The sequence below is a fragment of the Haliaeetus leucocephalus genome, unplaced genomic scaffold (genome assembly GCF_000737465.1).
Source record: "Haliaeetus leucocephalus isolate CR32 unplaced genomic scaffold, Haliaeetus_leucocephalus-4.0 Scaffold656, whole genome shotgun sequence".
Classification (NCBI taxonomy): Eukaryota; Metazoa; Chordata; class Aves; order Accipitriformes; family Accipitridae; genus Haliaeetus; species Haliaeetus leucocephalus.
Genome location: NW_010973092.1, coordinates 252,833 through 275,953, shown reverse-complemented (window position 1 = coordinate 275,953; position 23,121 = coordinate 252,833). Strand labels below are relative to the sequence as shown.

At 41.0% G+C, this 23,121-nt stretch overlaps 1 protein-coding gene across 2 annotated transcripts in view; it reads right to left on the bottom strand.

Annotated features, from left to right (window-relative positions):
* The window catches only part of JAKMIP2 (janus kinase and microtubule interacting protein 2), a 35,194-nt gene extending 12,292 nt beyond the window's left edge, over nucleotides 1–22,902 (bottom strand). The window contains exons 1-14 of one of the 2 annotated variants that reach the window (XM_010578763.1): nucleotides 22,774–22,902; nucleotides 17,073–17,570; nucleotides 14,903–15,112; nucleotides 13,905–14,003; nucleotides 11,809–11,955; nucleotides 9,872–10,012; nucleotides 8,880–8,936; nucleotides 6,903–7,022; nucleotides 6,305–6,433; nucleotides 5,227–5,310; nucleotides 4,862–4,924; nucleotides 3,174–3,272; nucleotides 426–524; nucleotides 36–89 (exon numbers count right to left, since the gene is read on the bottom strand). In XM_010578763.1, coding sequence (XP_010577065.1) covers nucleotides 36–89; nucleotides 426–524; nucleotides 3,174–3,272; nucleotides 4,862–4,924; nucleotides 5,227–5,310; nucleotides 6,305–6,433; nucleotides 6,903–7,022; nucleotides 8,880–8,936; nucleotides 9,872–10,012; nucleotides 11,809–11,955; nucleotides 13,905–14,003; nucleotides 14,903–15,112; nucleotides 17,073–17,570; nucleotides 22,774–22,902 — 1,929 coding nt within the window. The remainder of the gene's footprint in view (nucleotides 1–35; nucleotides 90–425; nucleotides 525–3,173; nucleotides 3,273–4,861; nucleotides 4,925–5,226; nucleotides 5,311–6,304; nucleotides 6,434–6,902; nucleotides 7,023–8,879; nucleotides 8,937–9,871; nucleotides 10,013–11,808; nucleotides 11,956–13,904; nucleotides 14,004–14,902; nucleotides 15,113–17,072; nucleotides 17,571–22,773) is intronic. The other variant, XM_010578764.1, reaches the window with a different exon arrangement.
* Between the last annotated feature and the right edge of the window lie 219 nt (nucleotides 22,903–23,121).

The following is a 23,121-nucleotide window of genomic DNA, read 5'->3' as shown; positions in this document are numbered from 1 at the left end:
CTTGTAAAGGGAAAATATCTCCCACTTTAACTTACCCCATTATCACCTAGGATGTCTAACTGCTTTATGAGGTCTGGGATGCTGACATCCTGCAAAGAGAGAATAAGGTAAAGGCATGACATGCACATTTTATCACAGCTGCAATATTCGTCCCTCCTACAAAGCATGCTGAAATTGACCATTTTGTTTCATCCCACGGAAATGCATCACACACTGATTTCAGTTGCCTTTGAGCCAGGTTTTATCATTATGGTGAAAATTATGAGTCCAATTCAATTGTGTCAGTCATCGCACACTCTTACATTAGACTGAGTTTAAATGCTTAAAGTTTAGTGGAGTTATTAGCAGAGGTGAATGTAATGTGTTATATGGGCAGCACCCACCACTCCTGTAGTTAGAAGTGCTGCCTTATAAAACTGACCTACCTTAACCCCTTCCTTCATGCAGTAGATCTGCAGAGCACTCACACCATCTGAGAATGGGTGAATCTGGAGATTAAATGGTGGGGACCGTCTCTCTCTTTCCTGAAAATAAATTGAAAAGATACCAGAGAACATATTAGAATGAAGGAGATGCATACACAACTCATTAAAATGCCACAGCTACTGTTTGTATCATGCTTTACAAAGCCAAGCTCTTCAGTTTACAAGTCAAAGAAACCTTTAGACCTAGTCTGAAAAACAGTGTGCCAAGTAGGATAGGATCCTAAACCCAAGCTAATTATTTTACAGGAGATTATTTATTTGATTAATTATGTCAATTCACAAATTGTCTGTGGAAAGGCTGTCACCTGGCTAAGACTCAAGTGATTTGCTTAATGAAGCGTCGAGCAACTATATATTGTTGTAAATACTGCCTTTAGAAACAGGTATTTGACTTAAGACTACTAGGATACTCAGATTACACATTTGCTCATCCTAGTATGTTGTATGTTCTAATATCTGTAGAAAGTAGTAAGTTCCAAAAAGTTGATTAATTTAGCTATCTATACACCTTCATTGCATAGAATCTACAAATATTTGTCCAGTTTTAAAGGACCAAAGACAAAAATAAAAATTTGAAGATGTTATTTCTCATCCCTTTCAGGTATTCAGGCAAGCACAGAAGTGAAGATCAAATTTCACTTTCAAATACATTTTTGGTTTATGAACACATAATTCACTTGATCAGTCCAGTTCCATGTCATATGGAGACACAGCTGTCAGGTAAAACTGTGGGAAATTTCTGTAAATAAGGGACAAATCTGTCACAGCACTGATTCATGAGAGCCAGGAAAGGCTCTGTGTTACCTACAAGCTCTGAATGTCAAATATATAAGGCCTTGGACAGCAACTGAAAAGAACAACTGAGAAATAAACCAGCTTATACTGGACCAAAGACCAGGTGGAAGTTTTTGTCAGTTGGTGCTCATAACAAGAATCTGTAACCAGGAGCAGTCTGGGAAGAGGGAGATCGAGGTCTGACCCAGTCCTCTGGCCACCTGCAGAGGCTTCTGGAGCTTCTCCATCAATCTCCAGTGTTGCCTGTGGGGTCTTTCTTACTTAATACAGGTCATGAGGAGAGCTGCTCAACAGGGAACATGTACAGTGCTTGCAAAAGTGACAGTGCTCACAAGTGGGCAGACAGGCTGTTGCTATTCATTGTGCTAGGGCCCACAGCCTCAAGACACAAATTAGGACAACTCCTGGCCAAGCACTATACGCACATAGGCAGGCACTGTTGGCTTTTCACATGTGCCAGCATTGGCAAGAATGATGATAAAGGCTATAGGAGCAAGACCACATTCACCTGTATGAAATGTCTCTTATCCCCACCACAGTGGCAGGAAACTGAGGTCCAGTGAGATCAAAGTGCCTCAGGAATCAATAGCACAGAAGCTGTTGCAAACCTGTATCCAGGGAGCCTGTGTTCTTGGGCACCTTGGCCCTGTACCCTAGCTGTCCTCAGATACTCACAGCAGGGTGGCAGCACTGGCATCACCAGCCCCGAGCACAGCCCAGCCCACATCAGCAGCCCTGGGGATCCACAGGCATCTCCCAGCAGAGCCAGAGTGCCCTGCGGGCTGTCGCGGACCTGACTTCAGCTCCCTCTGCTGCAGGAGCCAATGTGCCCATTTCTCCTCTGTAACGAAGAGTGCTCTAATCACCCAGTACAGATTGGTTTGGGTAGGACAGTCCCCCTCTCCTCTCACAGCCAAGTCCCTCCAGAGAAAAGAATTCAAGATTTGCTGGGTCAGAAGGGACAAGGTACAACCGTTTCAGCCCTATAGGTGTGGTACTGGAAGACAACAGCCCTGGGTCTGATACTTTCTCTTACAACTGCTTATGCAATTTCATCGATCATTGCTGAATTAAACTTCAAACAGTTTCAGTCCTTCAAGCACTGGGCTAGAGAGGTGCACTTCTCCTCACAGCAGCACTCTCAATGAAACTTGAACTCTTCTCTCATCACCCTTGCTGGAAGAGGGGAAAAGAACAAAGCCAGTATAATTTATAGATCAGCAGTAAGATTTTCATAGGGGGAAACAGGGCTTTGAAGACCTTGAAGAGGGAACTGTACCTGCATCTCTGACTTCTTAGAGGAACACTCTACTCTTCAGCTATTAAAGATAAAAGTACGCTCAACATTTCTTTCTCCTCCTGCTCAGGTTCATGAAAAAAAACCAAAAACAAACAAAAAAACCCCTGGATGCCTACTCTCAGGAGGGATCTTAGCTGTGAACCAGGATGCAGCCCTGAGCAAAGTACATGAGGATGGGGTTTAAGCCTTGCTTATTTGGTTAATTTAAATGTAATTAATTTCTGTTGATTTTAGTAGACTCTAGGCCAGCAATAAGAACAAAGCATGTTGACAACAGACTGCTCCAAAGTACTAGAAAAACCATATCCGCAGGTGTGGTAACTAAAAGCCATGCTGACATTAATCAGCTAAGCTTATCTATGCACACTGGGCACCTAGCTCAGAGAGAGGTGAACCAGTGAAGTATGGAGCTTACTATTTCCAGGATATTAGAGCTGACATACTTCAGCTCACAATTAAAAATGCTGGGCTTGATTTGTTACTCTGTTATATCACTACAATGCTTGTGTAAACACTTGATTAAAGTTGGTGTCCAGTGCAAGTGCATTAGTTTAATTTGCTACCAACTCTACTATAACAAGCTCATCCATCACCTCCAGCTCAAGGTTGCGGAACTCCAGCAGCTCATTCTGGTCTCGGGCATCCTGCAGCTCCTGTTGCAGACGGTTGTTTTCTGCTTCCAGTTTCTCTATCTAAAAGAAATATGTAAATTCAGGATCTGTGCGACTGTTAGAAGAAACACTGAATATTTGGTGAGCAGTAGTTGAGGTAGCATAGGCAGTGCAAAATCCAAACTCTAGAGATGATTCACTACTTGCTGTTTTACCTCAGTGAGTCTTTAGTTTACAAGTGAACTTCTGCTTATCAATTTCCTAAACATCATAAAATGCTTAGGCTGGAGGTTTTCCTAAAAGAATCCAATCCTAGTGAAAATCAGCAGGGAAGTTAACTCTACAGAGGTGTCAGGTTAGCTATTAGATTAGTCTGCATTAGCTATTAAACATACTGCTCTCATGGTAAAGCAGTGGAATAGATTGTCTGGGGAGGGATGTGGAGACATTATTGTTGGATGACTCTGGGAACAGGTTGGATAAGCATCTATCAGGAATGACACAGAAACAGCTGCACCTGCCTTGGAGAAGAGCTTGGTCTAGACCAGAGATTCCCAGTGTGCAGAACATGAAGCACAAATGGCACGCAGGGAGAGCTGTCTTTGTGGAGGCAGTTAACTGAGCAGCCATCCCAGCCATGCAAGCACTTGTGTGAACTGCATGGCAAGCATCTCCACACAAGTAGCTCTGTCAATTAGCAGATAGACTTAAATACCACCCATTGCTTGCTTGTTCTCGACAACTCCACCACTAGCTCCTCAGCCTGCTCTCTTCTGCAAGTCTCCAGCCAGTGCCTGGACATGTGTTTTGCAGTCAGGTTGTCTCAGTACTGCCCAGACAAAGACAGCTAGGGAGCATGGTAAGACTCAGGTCAAAGGAGCTCCCATGGGTCAGTTTGTCTGGATAGCAAAGGATGGCACAGGGCCGGAGATTTATTAGGTGTGTTTATGGAAGGGGAGGAACACAGGCTAAAAGACCTCATCTGGGGAGGTGAAAGACAGCAGGAGAGCTGGAGTTATGGCCTCTTGCTGATGGCAGTCATATGTATGGCCACTGCTGTTACTGTTGGTGATATGCAAGCAACGTTGAGGTCCTTTGTATCCTTATATTCTACGGTTAAAAATATATATACATACATACAAATATATATATACACACAAACAAGTGCTATTCCTAAAGGTACCAAAGGACTGAGCAGTACAAGTTCCACTGGACCTAGGGATGACTTTAAGCCCTTAAAAATATACAGAACACACAGCGACTAGGGAGTATGAAAGGGTCCTAGCATCAGAGGGTGACTGCATTTCTACTGCTGTTTCACACATAAAAGCTAAGCTCAAAACATCCTGCCAGTACAGCAGCAGCAGTAGACTTCACTGCAATGCTACTGGAACACAAAGGTCTGCATGTCAGAGCCAGAACGATGAGCAGAGCTTCCAGCTCTCAGGCTAGAGCTTACCAGCAGAGCTGGTGCATCAGCAACTGCCAGCAACAACAGTGCCTATGCAGAGCTGGAGAGGGCTTGTCTTTCCATATGTTACCCTATCCATATTAATCTATGCTGTTCTATCCTTATACTACACCTATAAGCACCAAACTGCATGTCCAAAAAGTGTATTGTAGGATCCAGATTACCATTCAGAGTGAACACGCAAAACTTGGGAACATACCTTGTCTAAAAGCTCTTGGTTCCTCTTAATGAAAAGCTGTTTGTCTTCCACCCAGTGCGAGTCCTGTCGGATGAAGCAGTACTATTACAGAATAATCAAACTCCATGAAGTTGGGCGTGTTTATTGAAAATTGGAGCCACAATATTCAGGCTTTAAAATCCTACAGGAACGAACTGTCATTTACAGAGTAACAACATATTAGTCTATCAAGCTGTAGCATGGCTTCTGAACTCGCTAGACCTGCCTGTTTACTGAACAGCCACATTATGTCTCATAAAAGTCTATACTGAAATTGTGCTATGTATTTTGTAAGCAGAGCAGGTAAGATCCAAAATAGGAAAAGAAAATACACAAGAAGTGCTTACCTGCCCTTTCTGTGCTAAAGTTTTCTCCAGATCTTCTATTTTGGCTTTATATCTCTGGACTTCAGCTTGGAGCTGCTCCTGAGCCTGTTGAAGTCAAGCACATCGTTAAACAGTAACAAAGACAGCAATGTGACTGGTATTAAAAGGAAACGAAACACAGCAGAGTCTAGGTTTATGCTGTTGCTTCTACTGAGTAAGTAATCGTTACAAAGATTCTGGCTCAGCAGTGTTTTGTGCCATTGGCATACAGATGACACAAGGGAACGGAGTGGTAGATCAGCCCCGTCTCCCCACTCGACTGTTATTACTGTGTATTGCATTAGAGTAGTGAAACACAAGCTCAGGTATTTGGGGTGACAGGCTTTGCTGGAAGACCCTAGTAAGGGGCAGTCCCTGAACTGAAGAAAAGTGCTTAGTAGATGAGAGTGGCAAAAGGTAGTGGAAAGAAGCAATCATAACTGCCTAGGGGGACTTCAAGAGCTGACTCAATAAAGTGCTAAACAACCTATCTCAGAGCTGACACTGCTTTGAGCAGGAATTTGGGCTGGAGATCACCCAAGGTCCCTTCCAGCCTGAATGATTCTATGATTTTATTAGAGGGACAACATTTTTAGCCTTGGAAGGTTTACTGTAGTCTGCATCATGTTCAAATTTGAATGTAATTTGCATTTCTCCATTAGAAACACTGAGGTGAATATTCTTAAAATTGGTGCAATGTGTGCCTTTGTGAAAACCCACAGGCCTCCACTTACCTTTAAAACCCAACCTCTTCACACCCGGGCGGGCAAAAGATGAGAAAACCCTTGTGATTCTGTGCCAAACTGCAGAATTACCTGCTTTGGCATGCCTGCCTAACTACAGAGTTTTCAGGTTCAGGTGGAGGACAGCCCCTTGTAAACTGAGTGATTGCATCCATTCTTAATTGTCACTCTCTTTAAATGTACTCAGCAAATGAGTGAAATGGACAACTCTCAGTTGTATGGATGTTGTATGTAACTCCATTCCCTTGTATGTCACTTTGAGGGGTTTGCATGTCCTGATAGCAATGAAATGCTTTTACCCTCAAACAACTACTGACCTTGGCTTCTCTTTCAGCATCTATGATGCCTCCTGTCTGCTCCTGCAGTAGTGCATACGCTCTCTGCAGGGCCTGGTATTCCTTTGTCAGCTGTCGAAACCGCAGCTCTGATTCTTCCGCTGCTAAACCCTGAGGTATAAGAAAGGACATGTCTAAGCCCCAGACAGTAAAGCACTGCCAAAGCAAAGAATGCAAGTGTGATTTGTTAAGCACAACAGCTGGTTTACAGGTCTTGATTCAAATAACTTTTATGGTGAGCTTGCTGTAATATGAAGTAATAAGAATGTGGAATTTATACAGTGTTTATATGTCTTTAAGCTAAAAGAAATGTGCTAGGTTTATTTCCTTTAAGGGGAGAGGAAAAAAAATCATCTCAGATTGCAATGAAGTCATAGCTGTGGACTCTATGGACTAGATTTTGAAAAAACCTCTCAGCATTTCAGTATATCAGTAGCCAAACTTGAGGCCAAACTTAATGAAGAACTTATCACTCAATATGCACTATAAAAACCTAAGTGGTTTTGAGAGCCTGGCCATTTGTTTTGCAAGTCAGTCTCTTGAAAACCTGTCCTTGCCTATGGAAAGAGTCAGATCTTACCTCATCTAGATCATCATCTGGGGTTGCTGGTGTTCTATCTGTTCTATATGAGGCCACAGAGGATGTTTCAGAGTCCATAGAATCATCATCGTACCCAAAAACTGTATCTACCACATGTCTCTAAAGAAGGGAAAACATGATTTCTGAATCTCCTTGGAAACAGGTAGCATGAGTTTCTGATGGGGAGGGAAAGGTTAGTTCAAAAATCACATTGCTAGTTACTTAAAAAAGGCAGCACGTGAAAAAAGAGCAATGGGCTACCCCTGCAATTACCATCTCCAAACAAACCTGAAGGGAACCATATTGAAGATTAGGTCTTGCGCTGGTGAAGAATGAGTTTGCTGATTAATTTTTCTAAGCTGAGGATCTGGCTCAGTCTAAGACTTGGAAAACATAATGGGAGAAGCAACATGCCAAAGGAAAAGTCTCTGTCCTTGCAGGAAGGCAGGAGAATTGTTTTGTTAATCCCAAAGCTGTTCAGAAGACACCTGTCAACATGCAGACTGGTGTGCAAAGATAACACCATACAGAGCTGGAAACCTGTGCAGAACAGGGAACCCTCCTTGTCTTACGGATACTACCGAAATTTTTAATATCTCAGTGCTTCTCTCACTGACATTGCTGTTGGAGTAAGTGAGTGAAAGCTATGGTAATAAAAAACTAGCGTGAAGGAACTTTTATCTCACACATCTTTCCAGTACTACAGTAACTGCCACATATTGTAAGAGATTGTTCACACTACACTGTTTGTATGTCTGACACCTCACTATCTCCAATCTCAGTAACTGAATTAAATCAAATGAAAACTGTGAGTCCTGTCCTATGAAGGTATAGATGCTTGACCCTGCAGGCTTAGTTTCAGGGTACATATCTAAGCATTTAAATACTTGGCTTATGAATAATTCTGCAGAGAAACTGATCGACGAGCATTTAAGATGCGCTTCTGCTTTGCAACATTTTTCACTTTTGCTGACAGGTTACAACCTTCTAAACCTGGAATTTGAATCACACGAAAAACATGTACCAAAGATGCCAATAGCCTTTTGCATATATTATCTTTTTTTGTTCCTTATATTTCCAAGTGAAGACAATAGCCATATTGTCCCATGTTATAATCTCTGGCTTAGAAATTAAGTTGACTGATGAAAATACTTTTTCGTCCTTGTCTCCCAGTTACGCCTGCTGTGTATTGCTTCAGAACCCATATAGAAACAATGTGATGACACATCTAGGATTTACTGGTCTGAAATTCTCTGTGTGTAGGAGAGAGTTGCATTACTTTTGCTGAACATGACTGACATACTAAGGGATGTCCTTGGAGGACAAAGAGCAACCAAGCTCTGTTTCCTACACAGTATTTCTGCTTTCTGGAGGTGGGACATCGCTGTTGCAAAGTCATTCTTCACATCTAGCTGATAAAGGAGATATTTGAACCACTACTGACTACTCAGCTCTAAAATTGTTGTAAAATATACCAACTTTAGACTTGACCCAATTCAGGGTAATACAAGGGGCAGCCAAAGGCCTGTGGAACTGAGCAGGAGAGACTGACAATTTCTCAGGCAGAAACTTCCACCTGAAGAATAAAGATGTACAAGGATTTTGTTTTAGCCTGTATGTACTGTGAAAAATAAATAGCAGAAGATAGATGGGAAGGTCTCTGGAAATGTAAATACATCTCAGCATAACAGACCTTGAGACCAATATTTACAGAAACCAGATGGAAAGGAGATTTTTACTATTTCAGAGAGAGGGGGGGAAAAGTCCCACTTTGCTGAAAATAAAAGAGTTACACACCCTTAACTGAATTTCAAAGTAGACTTAGAAAGCTCTCCCAAAGTAACTAAGGTATTTATAAACCTGGTCACTAAAGCAATTGTTATAATCCACAAAGCTCTCTTTAATCAGATTGCAAAGTGTGTTTTCCTACAGAGCCTACTAGTATTTTTATAAGCTGAAAACAATTTTTCCTCTTACCTTAATTGGCTTTGAGCTCCTTTTATGCTTTCTGCGACGAATAAGTTTCTCCCTGTCCTGAAAAATAAGATTAAAAAGTTACTCTCTCTTCTCTTTTGCAGCTGTAGAAGGCCAAATCCACAGAGAAAATAAATCACTGGGCTTCCACTGACTCTCTGTTCATACATTCAAACAGGAATCTGATTCCAGGTGGAAGGGATGACTCTCATCCAAGTCTGTACATGTGTCAGCTGAAAACCACTTGAAGAAGGGAAGATGGGATACCTGAACCCCTTGCCCCCCAGCCTTGTTGTGCAGTTGCCTTGACAGGCTGTCAAATGACATGCACTGATGGATTTCCTGTTAAAATGGGAGGCTTGTTGCAGGGGACTAGTCTGGGCTTTGTATGAGAGGCTGTCTGCCTTCCCTGCAGAGATGCTGCCTCTGTCTCAAGTCATTAAATGACGGTAGTGTTGATCTCACCACTCCTAGCAATGATGTCTTAGAAGAGGCAACAGCCTGTTTTGGAGTCTCTTTCTCCTTCCCCTCAACATCATAATGCAAAGTCAGCTGAAAAAGGGATTGTCAGTATTAAATGACAGAAGAACTAGTGAACCACTGTCCAGCAGCACACACTTTCCCAGCACATGGTATCGCGCTGTGTGCCTGCCTCTTGTTAAGGAAACTTTGAATGGTGGCTTAGTTATAATGGTAAACCAGCGTGACACAGCCTTGTGAACATGTAGGTATCTTCCCAAGCTCCACGGTTCTTAGTCTGTGTTCATTTCTAGAGCTCAATTCACACACAAGAGTTATGCTTTTGAGTTGTAGCAGCTGATGCCCCACTAGAAATTCAGTTAAACTGCACCCTTGCATACCTACACCTAAAAATTTGCAGGTGTTAAAAGTAAAATAAGATATTAACCCTCAGACCTCTAGTTATAAGAAGAAATACTATCAGTGGTGAACTGTACACAGGAATCATTCCTAATTTCCTGGTGCTCTGGACATACCCTTGTTAACTCATCAATTATGTTCTGTTGTTCTATGACCTGAAGCTTTAAGAATTCAGTTTCTTGCTCCTCATTAGCCTGATCCAGGTCATTGAGAGATCTTAATTTCTTTAGAGGAGGATGTGATGTCATCTTTTCTCTCTATGGTAAGAAGAAGAAACAGACAAAGTAAGATCCAGCAATTAAAAGACAAAAGACCACCTTTCAGTTAAAAATTAGACTTTATCTTTCATTTAAGCTGTACAGCCCTTTAAATATGCTTCAGCTACACCATTTTTATAACTTTATTAATAGCCATCAGCACTTCTTAACAATAAAGCAGCACAGCAAGGCCAAGTTCTTCAACCAGAATGACAAAGCTTTATCTGTTTACTTATTGTGTGGCAATATAACCTCTACAGCAGCCCTTAAAGGTCATATACGGTAGCTTTTCCTTTGCCATGCATCAAGATGCCCCAAAATGTGGCAAATATAGTTCAGGCCCCTACCTGTCCAGTGGGTATGCAAATAGCATCTATCCCTACAACCCCATGCCCTTACTGATACCCATCATATGACCATATACAGTGAGGAAATGGACATGCTTTAGTCATGTGAAAGACATACATCTAGTCAGAAGAGGAGGAAAGGCAAAAAATGTGGTACCAGATCTATTCTAACTAGAAGTCCACATCCTGCCTGCTCCTGAGTATGTATGGGAGAAGAGATGGCTACGGCCCATGAGAATTACTCTAGCCACCCACAGCTTGCTAATTTCCATAATTTGGAAGTAATATATAATGTAAAAATCAGATGTGAAGGAGCCAAGTTAGAACATATGTGCTGTGTGTGCATATATGCACCAGTGGTGCTGCCCACTAATGTCTAATGCATGCGGATTCCCAAGTCCCTTCTCTTTGCTGTGGCAGATCCTAAGGGGCTGTGATCTGTACTACCACAGCTGTGGAAGAAGAATTCTGATCTGCAACACCTGCAATAAGTTTATCTGTCTTCAGGGCATGGGTGAATTGCAGAGTCTTAAAGTGGATTAACCTTGTAACACTAAAGTCTTTTTTCTACAAGACAAGAAAGTGAATCTGATCATCTCATCCTAATCGGCAGGAAAGCCGCATCCATTGCAGAACAGTCAGCCTGCTCAAGATGAGGACAGTGGCTATTGCAAGCCAGAGACAAGACACACAAACACAGTTAGCAGAGGAAGTCTTCTCAGCCTGCCAACTTACATCTGGCAACCCAAAACTTTCACCTCCTTTTTTTATGAATGCCAAAGCAACATCAGTGCATGTGTAGGGACTGGATTCTGACTGATTCTCAGTGGAATTCCATTTGAATGATACACAGACATAACTGTTTTGACCCTGCTTCACGTAGCCCCGATATGTGAAATTTCTAACTCTAGCCAAATTTACAACACCACTATTCTCCCTTTCCCATATCCTTCTACTCTGTGTATGTTTTATGGAAAGACTGTATGTGCTCAGTGGCAGACCAGAACTTTACTTTGCCATCATCAGCTCTAAGAGGAACATGTACATTCAAAAATGAACATCATGCTGGCTGAAAACATTGGTCTTAGCTTCCTTTTTGAGTTCCAGATGCAAAATAGCACAGTGGAATATGACTCAATGATACAATATTTTTTTTTCTTTTTCCTTTTTAAAAACAACTGAAACTCAATATTCTAATTTTGGGGATAGTATTAAAGACTGAGATTATGCATTCACTTAAATATATTGCACATGTATGGATAATACACAATGTTATAGTATGTAAGTCTATTATATACAGACCTAGGCATGGCTATATATTATCAATATTATTACAAGCTATATACAACACATTTTCTCTAAGTATATACAGGCATACACCATGCAGATGTGGCCACCATAACAGACATAGATCATATAGTAATCCTCATTTTGCTCTTCAGTACCAACCATTTCTATATTTTCTTTAGTGACTGCTTTGAGTTTATCTTCCATGCGCTGCAAAGACTGCATAAGTTCATCATTCCTCTTCGTGAGGCACTTGTTCTTTTCCAGAAGAGGTTTACATTGTTTCTCAGCTTCTCGGACACGCTTCAACTGGATTGATAATAGCAATTAATACTTGTAAATAATCCAAATAAAAGATATTTTTTCTCCCTCCTTTGTTAGAAATATTTTTACTTCCCTGTTGGACTACCGTCCCAGTAAAATGCCAGACAAAGTGATCTAATGGAACTGATGCTTACAGCTTCTGTAACTTTTTCCATATATCTCAAAGCATAATTCTGCATATCTGTTTTTGAAAGATGTCTTTATCTATGGGAAAACGCAGACATAGAGATGAAGCAACCCAACACACAGTCAGGCAACTGCAAAGCTGCTACAAAAGCCCAAAACGACCTGTGCTTTATCTGCAAGAAACCCACTGATTTTCTCATTGAAAGACAGATTTGCATAGGTACATACTCAGTCTGGATCACAGCAATAACAACATAGTTGTAAGTCTGGTCTTTAATGCCACACAGTGAAATACTTGTGCATATGCACAATGAACTTTGTTTTAATCAACAAATCACATAACATTTAAACAACAAATCCCGTAAGATAGGAAGGTATCTTATGGCATGCTTGGAAGTTCCAGTATTGGTACAACTAGAGTTTTAACCAAGATCTCTTCCTCTGAAAAATTAGTTCCATCCAGTAATACTGAGTGTTTTATAGATATAATTTCTTTTCCTAAGGGAGGACAAAGAAGATGGCTTGTGGCTGTGGAAAGACATCATCTTTGTGCCTGGACGATCTACGTAACAAAGGCACTGTCCCAGTTCTGTATTACTATTTGTCACTGGGAGGTTCCTGCTCCCTGCAGTTCTGCTGAGGAAAGGACTGCAAGAGTTTTCTGTAGCTATTAAGAACAGTTAACCACATCTGCTTACATCATCACATCATCTTACTAGGCTATTTAAACTAACCCAGTGATTTTGCCTGAAGCAGGTTACCAAGTACCTGAAGATCCCTTCTGCTAACAGAAAAGGCGGGAGCAGCTAGGAAGCAGTTACATCTTTGATCAGCACAGTTGTGGGCAAAACAACCATTTGTCCTACCCTAAGAATGAAGCTGGTTGTTGCTAGTCTGAATGTATCTTAAAGTGTATGGTATTTTCAGCAGTACTCCTGGTCACATTTAACAAAATGTGTTCATTGTAGTCACATTGTGCAAGATACAGCTTAGAAGCCTTTTAAAATGTTTTTTTGGTTTTTGTCCTGGTGAAGAAGTAGGCTGAATATTTAATGACATGGAACAGCTAATAAAGCTGACTCTTCAGACTCCAAGCTACTCGGTATCACAGAAACTTGGGGGTTGAGAGCTTTTCATATGTTCATGTGTCTGTCTTCAGATATTTGTAATTTGCAATCTTGATAAGACATTATTTTGCAAATATTACATTAAGAACATTGAGGACACCCAAGCCAGCTAAATTGATATGAAAGGAGTGCATTAGGTCTCCTAGCTCAGGAACAAAATAAAAAATATCAAGAGTTGAATTTCACCACCCTCATCCTTAATCAAAGAAGTAGAACTATGGACAAGTTAAAAAGCCAGGGTGCTGACTTCAACACACAGGTACCACCACCTAGGAGTAAATCAGATAAAGGGATCAATTCACCGTTGTCCATTCTCCCTAGATCCAATATTTAACTATTCTCAACCTGGTCAAACACTGGACTACATACATTATTTCATTTACAAGGTAAGTCTCACCATACACTGTAGTATGCTCTAAAGGTCAGGGAGGGAACATAAGCATTTATATAGAAACCTACAAGCCTCTCTGCCTCAACTTTCATTGTGATTTTGTACTCATATAACTTCAATGAAATTACTGTTTAATTCTAGGATTAAAAAAATCATCCTCAGCCTCCTCAGTGACTAGCTTGATGGATGGAAAAGGCATATTCATCACTGTCTACCATCCTTGGATCTTCCTCTTTGCCTTTCCCTAAGGGTCCCAACCTCCTGTGTCAGATAGCACAAAGCTCACACACCAGTTCGTTTCGTTCATCAACAAGCAACGTGTTCCTGTCTTCCAGCTTCCGGATTGTGGCATTCAGCTCTGCTATCCTCTTCTGGTTTCTGCGCAAGTCCTGTTCATTGGCAACAACATAATACAGTTACTGATTCTTTTCAAAATACATGCTTGGGAACAGAATCCTCAAAAACCACACACCAGTCAACTTAGGCTGTCATCATCAACAAATTATATTTACGGATTTTTATAGTATTGAACATGCTGGCAAATACACATTTTTGGAAGAAAGTATCTGGTTTTGGGGACACTTTAATTGAAAATTTTCAACTGTTTAAAAAAATAAAGAGAAAACAACCAAAACAGATGTTGATATTTTTTTATGATGGGAAAGAAAAAGCAAAAAGCTAAGAGATTCTAATTTTAATTGCCTTTTCCTATACATTGCTTCTATTTGCTGAGCCACTATGTCAGGTGAAAAAGTAAGGATATCCCTTTCAGTATCAATTGCAATTACTTTCTTATTCCTCATTCGTATATGTGTAGATATGTGTATATATACACATTTGTTTTGTAAACATCATATATTTAGTCACACAACCAGTGAGTTGCATGCTTTGTGAATGACAGCAAGGGCTATATATGTGGAGAATAAGACAGAGAAAGAGGAGGATCTCCTAAGAATCTCCCAGATTGCCCATCCCAGACTTCTCTCTGCCCATCTTCCCAATTCTATCTGTTTTTTGAGGATGCATGCTATCCAGGTAGTTATATTCATGGAATAATTCTTTCAAAGGGGCACTAATTATTTAAGAACTTTTATATTTGTAAATAGAGCAACTGAGGAAACAGCCTTACAAAGGTTTGTCCCACTAGCATCCTCACTGAAGAATCTATGGACATAGCTTCTCTGTAGTGAATAAGAGTGCAAATGTTTCCCCAGGGCCTGAGAAAATATTTAAGCAAGAGAAACACTGCCGTGTTTCTGTTTTGCAGGGGCCAGTAAAACCTGCGTACAGGGCTGCTGCAGTGCTCTGAACCATCTCCAGCCCTTCCTGGGATCTCTCTCTTGGGACTGCTCATGTTACACTCTGCCTCCTTCACCAAGAAGAGCTGTTCATCCAGAGCTTCCTTCTGCAGCTGCAGCTTCTGCACATAGCCTGTCTGTGTCTCCAGTTCTTTCTCCAAGGAAAATATGATCCTGTCTTTAGCCTTGATCTCGTCCATCTGAATGAGAGAAACACCAGAACAACAATATTACTGTGTAAAGGCAACAGCATTTCAGCCTTCTCCAATCTAGTAGTATACGATTTACTTAATAGCAGTGTTCACCACTTAAATCTACTATATCATACTGCACCAGGCTTGTAAAATGATACACTTTGAGGTTTCAGCCATTACCGTACATTGGCATATTCACCAGCTTTACACAGAGTGAAGCCGAGGAACTGAGCACAGTATGATGTGTTAACAGATAATTGGATGAAGAGTTCAGGCTTTCACACTGCATTTTGTTCAGTTACTTTTACTAGTGAAAAATAAGTATAAACTCTGACAACCCCCAAAAAATTGAGACTAGCTCCTGCTTGTGTAAATGGAGCTACATTAGCTGAGACAGTAGAGGTGACAGTCCAATTCTCACAAACAGAAGATCTGTGCAGACCCAGTATTTCTTAAAGCTGATTGCCATGTTACTAATCTGCTGAGTGCAAACTCAAGGCTATTCATTGTATTATCACCACATTTCTGCCCAGGACTATACAAGACAAAAAGAACTGCCTCTTATTTCACCTCACAGCAACTTCAAGAATGATGGCTGAGAGGAAAATTTTGGATTAAAACTTAGAATAATATCAGCCCATACAAGCCCTGTAACCATAAAAATTGATACAAAGCTGCTAACATCATTGACCTCAAGAAAAACTGGTGAACCAGAATTTGCAAATCACTCTGGCAAAATAAAAATACTATTATCTGGGAATGATACAAATCATTCCCTGAAAACAAGAATATCTACGCTAAATTTTGCCTGAAGCTTCCAGAGATACTTTCTGGTCTTGCAGCTTCCTAGGCTTGCTAAAATTCTCCCCAAAGTATTTTTCAAATGAGTAAGGCTAGATTCTGATCTCCATTAACTAGATGTCACTCTGATGTAACTTCCTCCACTCTGATAGCAATACACAAGTGGTTTCCAAATTCATTGTAAGTCAGATAAAAATAACTCTGGACTTGTTCAAGGTTCTTATGCGAGTAAATAGCCTTCAACAGTTGCTAAAGATAAAATCATACAATACATAGGTGGAACCTGAGCTGATCTTAATGTTACTAAATGGCTCAGTTTTATCCTGAATTTCACTATAGTTCCTTTTTTATATTAAAACCCTGAAAACAGATCCTCAATTTCAGCTGAGAAAAAAAGAAAAGTAGTTTGTCCTCATGGCTACACAGAACTGCAAATGGGGATCAAAGTAACAAGAAAGGTCAAAATTTGGAAGAATCCACCACTACTAGTCTGTGCTATATTGAGCATTTTGGCAACACAAGAGTATACCTCCAGTACACAGACTTTGAATTGGGGGAGGGGAGACCAAAAAAAAAAAAAAAAAAAAAAAAATCTTTCTTGACAGTTTAAATTACTATTTCTTTTACTTAACTGTTGAATCTTGAATTCCAGTTTTCAAGTCAAACCTTTCACTGTTGCAAGCAGGTCCAGCTCCCCAGATGATAGGGAAACATGACAACTTGCACCATTGCTGATGTGGGCCTCATTTTGTTCTCATTTTCCCCAGTAATTACTGAAGGCTATGCCAAGACCAAACCAAAAGATACCCTGCCACGGTTTGATGCATTTAGGATACCATCACAAGGGCTAGAGAAACTAACAAACTGCAAGTGCAGATGCAAACACTCTTTTTCTAACACTTTGCATTGCACATGTATTAGCATCTCAGCAAGCCAAATCCTTATGGATTAAGCCAATCACTCTAAGGTGTTAGCTGCCATCACAGTGGTAGCTCTAGCTGACTCATCGTGATCTATTTACTGCTGAGAAACAACAGTGAGAAGTTTGCAATACTTTTGCAAACTGAAGTACATTGCAGAGTTCTGTTATTCACAAAAGCTAAGAGGCACAAGAGGCAAACTCACTACAGTGTAAGAGTTCACACAAACTGTTTTGGTTACTGACCAGGCGGCGAATATCTCTTTCACTCTCCCATTTGATCTTGGAAATAGCTTCCTGGTGGGACTGATGCTCACTCCGAAGATCTCCTGCCTTGATCTTATCAGCTTGGATCATATTATTAAGGGCCTCATCTACCTGCTTTTTGGCAGACTTCAGTTCAGTAATTTCCTGCAGAAGCTTAAGGCGCTCAGAGTCAAACTGTTTTCTGGCCTCTTCACGAGCCTCAATAGTTAGTGCTGTCCTTACTTTATCACTGCTCCCATCCCGCAGCGCACACAGCGCTGACTTGAGGCGCTGGATTTCGCTGTCTCGGACTTTCACCATCCGCGTCATCTCCTGCTCATGCTGTTTGATGAGGTTCTCCCTCACGGCCTGCAGCTCCTTCATTTTCTCCTCATGGAGTTTGGCTTTTAGCTCTGTGATCTGCACAGTCTGCTTGCGTTGCTCCACCTCGCGGATACGCTTAGTTTCTTGAGTCTTCTCTCTTTCAAGTTTAGCAACCTACATTGAGATAAAATGAAAGTCACCTGCTACCATCATGTTCTCAAAACAAGCCCACCAGACACACAGCCACGTCAAAGTGAGGAAGACCCTGCTGCAGACCCTAGATGATCCTCCACCCTCCTACAACAAAATATGGGCCAACTCCTGGAGCATTCACATAGATTTTACACTGTCTTTACTCAAGCCAAAACAACCCTGTCTTCTCCAGGTGTCTTGCCTCATGCAGTGACACTACATATACTTTCAACACTTCCTCAGGAAATAAGACTCTGTGTACATGCATGCATTTCTCTAATAACTTTTTAACCCATCTGTCAATGTCAGTCAAATTCACCAGAAAATTAGAGGGCTCAGAAATAGCAGGGTTCCCACAACTTCCATGACCATGGGCAGTCAGTCAGATGAGAGACAAGTGCTTGCCTCTGTATGATCCCAATGGAGGTAAGGTGTAAGTCTGAAAGTCCAGAAGACATTTCACCTTTTACAGATGTTGTTACCTGTACATAGAGCTTTAACGGGCATTAACAGTCACTTCTTCGATGCATATCTACAGAAAGGATGCTTCACTGGTTATTATGCTTATAGAACAGCTAGTTTTACTTAAAATACATCCTTTGCTACTCTTCATTCACAACAGTGTTTAAAGTCCTTTGTTCATAGCTTTGGAACCAAAGTTACAGAGCAACCCAGCAGTCCTCAGCGCGCTTACACTAATGTATCTCTAGGTGCAACTTCATACCCCTGAGCAATTCCACAATAGAAACCTGTGTGAACCTACACCAAAGGAAAGCAATGGATAAGGAATGGTTTCAGTTCAAAGCAAACTCAGTAGGTTTGTTATTCACAGTGAAAAAGAATGTGGTTGCAAAGATTGTAAGAACTTCCTTGTTAATTCCTTTTTAAGTAAAGATGACAAAGAATGAGGAAGAGTGAGCAAACCTTTCAGAAAGAAAAACCAGGGGAAAAAACAGTCAATATGAATAAGCATAGTAGTAGGTCATTCCCAAAATAAGCCATCAGAAGAGTTTGAAACCATACTTTTACTTTGGTTTCAATCACCAAAGTCATTCTGACAAGTTACAAAACTCTAAAAAACGAGAGGCATTTTCCTTGGAAGGCTCCATGGAAAACAAATCTGAAAGATTCTCCTAGAACTCCCTCCATGGGGTGCTAGGATGCACAAAAACTTTTCAAAGCAAAGTATTCAATACACATTTTTTTTAAAGGTGGTCTGCACTTGCAACTGCCACTGACTTCTCTGGAGGATTTCAGAGGCTACTGATGCAGTAACTATGTGTAGTAATACACATCATATGCAACAAGAAGATTTTGCAGCCAGGGACTAAAAAGCAGTCTCTTAATCACCTCTGTACGATTCATATGAGATGTTAAAATGCCTTTACTACATAGATCACTTCTGAGAAGAAAGGCACACATCACCTTAGCCCCTCAACCCCCAAGTCCTTAGGACAGGTTTTTGGTTTGCCTTCACTCCTTTTTCATTCTAGGTTCATCTTTGATTTTGAATACTCAGGACTAAAAATGAGCCTGAAGTCCTCTTTCTTTCTTGTAACACATCTCTTCCTGTTTATTAAAAAGGAAATGGAATGCACTGCAAAACAAGGTGCAATTATTGGAAGTGATCCATTCTGGCATGACATAGAAAGATACATCTAAGCTCTCAACAAAGTAGTTTGGGTATCCACAATGGCACAATGCAGACCCAGCAAGGGCCTGAGTACAACCCCAGCTAACCTCTGGCATGCCTGGTTTTATGACTATTAGTTTCCAGGCTGCCTAGCTGATTAAACTGAAACACCATCAGATGTTAGGATGACTTGTAGATGTACCATTCTGATGGGAAGACAGGGAAAGCGAATGAGGGCCTTGCAGGAAAAAGATTATTACATTTGAAGTAATGGAAAAGAGACCTGTTCAATAAAGACCACAATGGCCCAGAGGTTTCTACTCTCTTTGGATTCATTGGCAGAGTGAACTTATTGCTAGCAGAGATGGGAAAAGTTCAAAGATCCTATTTGTTTGACCCCTTTGTGGGATGAACACTTTCTTAAAGCTCTTTCTGACATTGTGGGTGACTGTCCAGTTTGGCATCCTATTTCTAACCTGATTTTACAAATGAGGTTGTGCCAAGTTGTCCAATCTGAACCTGCTTATGTCTAGGGAAAAACGAGGAAAGAGCTAAAATGTGAATTCCAGATTAAAATAAAATTTGCAATGGTGTCTGCTCGTCTCAATCCAAACCACAGAACAATTCAGAAGTGTGATCTACTTCCTGAGACTGTAGTTCTTAGCCCCCCACTGCTTCATGATGACAATTCCTTTAATACTCCGAGCACTCAGTCCCATTTAGTCACAGGAATGGATGAGAGCACCTAAGGATGGGCATCCCGAGAGTTACTGAAGCGTGCCAGCAATTTCATTATTTTCTTCATGTTCTGCTCCCCTCCTTTCCAGCATTACTCAAGCACATTTAAATATATTTCAGATAAGCTTTTTTTGGTTTTGTTTTCAAGACTTTCCTGCTCTTGTAACTCTCATTATTTTGCGCCATCCTTGAAGTGATGTCTAGTAACAAAAAAACAACAACGTACACTGGCAACTTCCATATTGGAATTCCAAGGCTGCAGTGATAACAAAAGCAGCAAGACTCAGAATATAGTGGAAAGCATTAGAGAAGCTCCCTGAGCCACCAGTTTTCTGGCCGCCAGCCTGTGGCTCCTTAAGAGAATACTGAGCCTTGCCTGTGTGCAACACATGAATGCCAAAGCTTGTAGGCAAAACAAAAGAATCAAAAAACATTTTTGCTTTCCAACACTGTCATCAACCATCTATGAAAGAAAAGGATGCAGAATGAGTCTGAAAGAATGATGATGTCCGCTTCGTTGTGGCTTGCAAATCTTCCCTATTTTAAAAGGTTGCAAATTAATGGCCATAAATCTCACTGGTAGGTGAAGGGAGAATGCCCCCAGAGATTCTCAGAACATCAGATAACACCTAACTGGCTATTCTTGCTTTCATTTAGCTTCTCCTAAATTATACAAATGAGCATCCATAGTGGAAGCTAATATTTGTCTGAGATTACCAGTATGATTAACCTTGATATATTGGCATGAACATCTGTCCCTATGTCCTGGTTTTGGCTGGGATAGAGTTAAGTTTCCTCCTAGTGGCTAGTACAGTGTTATGTTTTGGATTTAGTATGAGAATAATGTTGATAACACACTGATGTTTTCAGTTGTTGCTAAGTAGTGTTTAGACTAAAAGTGAAGGATTTTTCAGCTTCTCATGCCCAGCCAGCAAGAAGGCTGGAGGGGCACAAGACGTTGGGAGGGGACACAGCCAGGGCAGCTGACCCAAACTGGCCAAAGGGTATTCCATACCATGTGACATCACTCCCAGTATATAAACTGGGGGGAGTTGGCCTGGGGGGGATCACTGCTTAGGAACTAACTGGGCATCGGTCAGCAAGTGGTGAGCAATTGCATTGTGCATCACTTGTTTTGTACATTCCAATCCTTTTATTATAATTATTGTAATTTTATTATTGTTATTATTATAATTTTTTTTTTTTCCCTTTCTGCCCTATTAAACTGTTCTTATCTCAACCCACGATTTTTACCCCCCCCCCCCCCCCCATTTTCTTCCCCATCCCACTGGGTGGCAGGGGAAGCAAGTGAGTGGCTGCGTGGTGCTTAGCTGCTGGCTGGGGTTAAACCACGACACCCTAAAAGGAAGAAATTATGAAAAAGACCTCTTAGACGCTGAAGCATTTGTGGTTATTCAGGTTTGGAAGCTAGAGGCAAGTCATTCTGAGTTTATTTGCCCAGGATATATGCTTATCTGCAAAGGAATCAAAGACCCAGTTGATAACTTCAATTATATTCCAGCTGGAAAAAGAATGTATCATTAGGCATCATCCTTTGAAAATGTGGCTGCCACCAGACTGCAGGTTGAGGATGCCTGGCTGCAGTTAGCACTGCCTCCAGTCCACCTCAGAAGAATTCACCAGGAGTTATTAAACAGACATTTGTTATCTTCACAGCTCATAACGAACACATTACTAAACCTGAAGACTGCCTTAATCTCACCCATGCTCAGGGAACTTTAGCACTTACCATTTAAGGGTTTATTGCACAAAAGCTTTACTCTGACTATAAAACACAGATGTATTGTGCTTGCCGCTAGAAGCATCTCTAAATGAAGAGAGAATAACACTGTGGAGAGCAAAAAGTACACTTCTTTGCAAAGCCACTTCAGCGTCACCTGTGGGAACATTGACGCTACTTGCAAGGATTTTAACAGAATGCAGGCAGAGTATGCGCAGAGTAGGTATAAAACAACAGCCAGTATTTTATACTTGGATAACATGCAGACCATTACCTTTTTATAGGTTACAAAAGCTGTAGTAGTGTAAAGAGATATTATGTGTTTCACAAGGGCTGCCCTAGCAACAGACAATGCAGGAAAGAGTGAGAAGTTCAGCAGAAGATGGAGGCAAGAGCTGAAGCTGCAGCGCAACAGCCCTGAGGTTGTACCAAAGGCTTCTAAAGTATATGGGAGGCACCTCAAACCTTCACAGGTACATCTATACTATAGGACGATGGCTATACCCTGTGTGCATGATACTCAGCTGGCTTTAGACTAACTTTACATATCTGAAACTGCAACTCTGGCAGACCATTGATACCTGAACAAGCTTTAAACAATGCATACATACCCTAGTGTATACAATACAGTTTGGCTACACTGCAGACTGATTACAAGGGTTGAAATGGATTGTCATGCTATACATTTAAGGAATACTCGCTCAACTTTGAAATAAGGATATGTCTTGCTGAAATATCAGCCATTCAAAAAACTGCAACGCTACAAAATTTCTAAACACTGAGTGGATAGGATGAAACCCACTAACTGGAATATGACCAAAGATGTTACAAAAGACATATTGCTCCATTTGAGGGCCAGAGGCTTCTTAAACTTGTACCTCAGTAAAAAGGAGTCTTTTCCACAGAAGCAACAGGACATCCACAGTAAGAAAATGTTATATGTGGGTAAAGAACCTGATCACTGCTCTAGGAAAGAGTTGCGTTGCATCTGTTGATTTCTGTGATACTATTTTTACCACGTGTTTCTCTCCTTCAGTGTAGACACTGTTATTTAAAATCAAACCCTCACTCACCTTAGATTTCTCCTGATGCAGCTCAATTTGAATGTCTGTTAGCTTGGTCCTGAGTTCCTCATTGGCAGCCTGTAAGGCAACAATCAGTGCCTCAGGCTTTTCGCCCTTGCTACGTCCTTTTTTTGACATGGTTTCTTATCAGCGAGAGTCCACGTGCTTAATTATTTCAAATATGGGCTGCCATCTTTTTCTGTTCCTTTCAGTGCTAGTTAGTTCAGCACCTACTGCGTGGCATTCCTTAAGGTCCTGGACACAGCTGCTTTGGAAGCCCTGTGAGAAATAAGACATACTATTATTTGTCAGTGGACACTGCAGCATGACAGCTCACATGGTTACAGAGCACAAGAG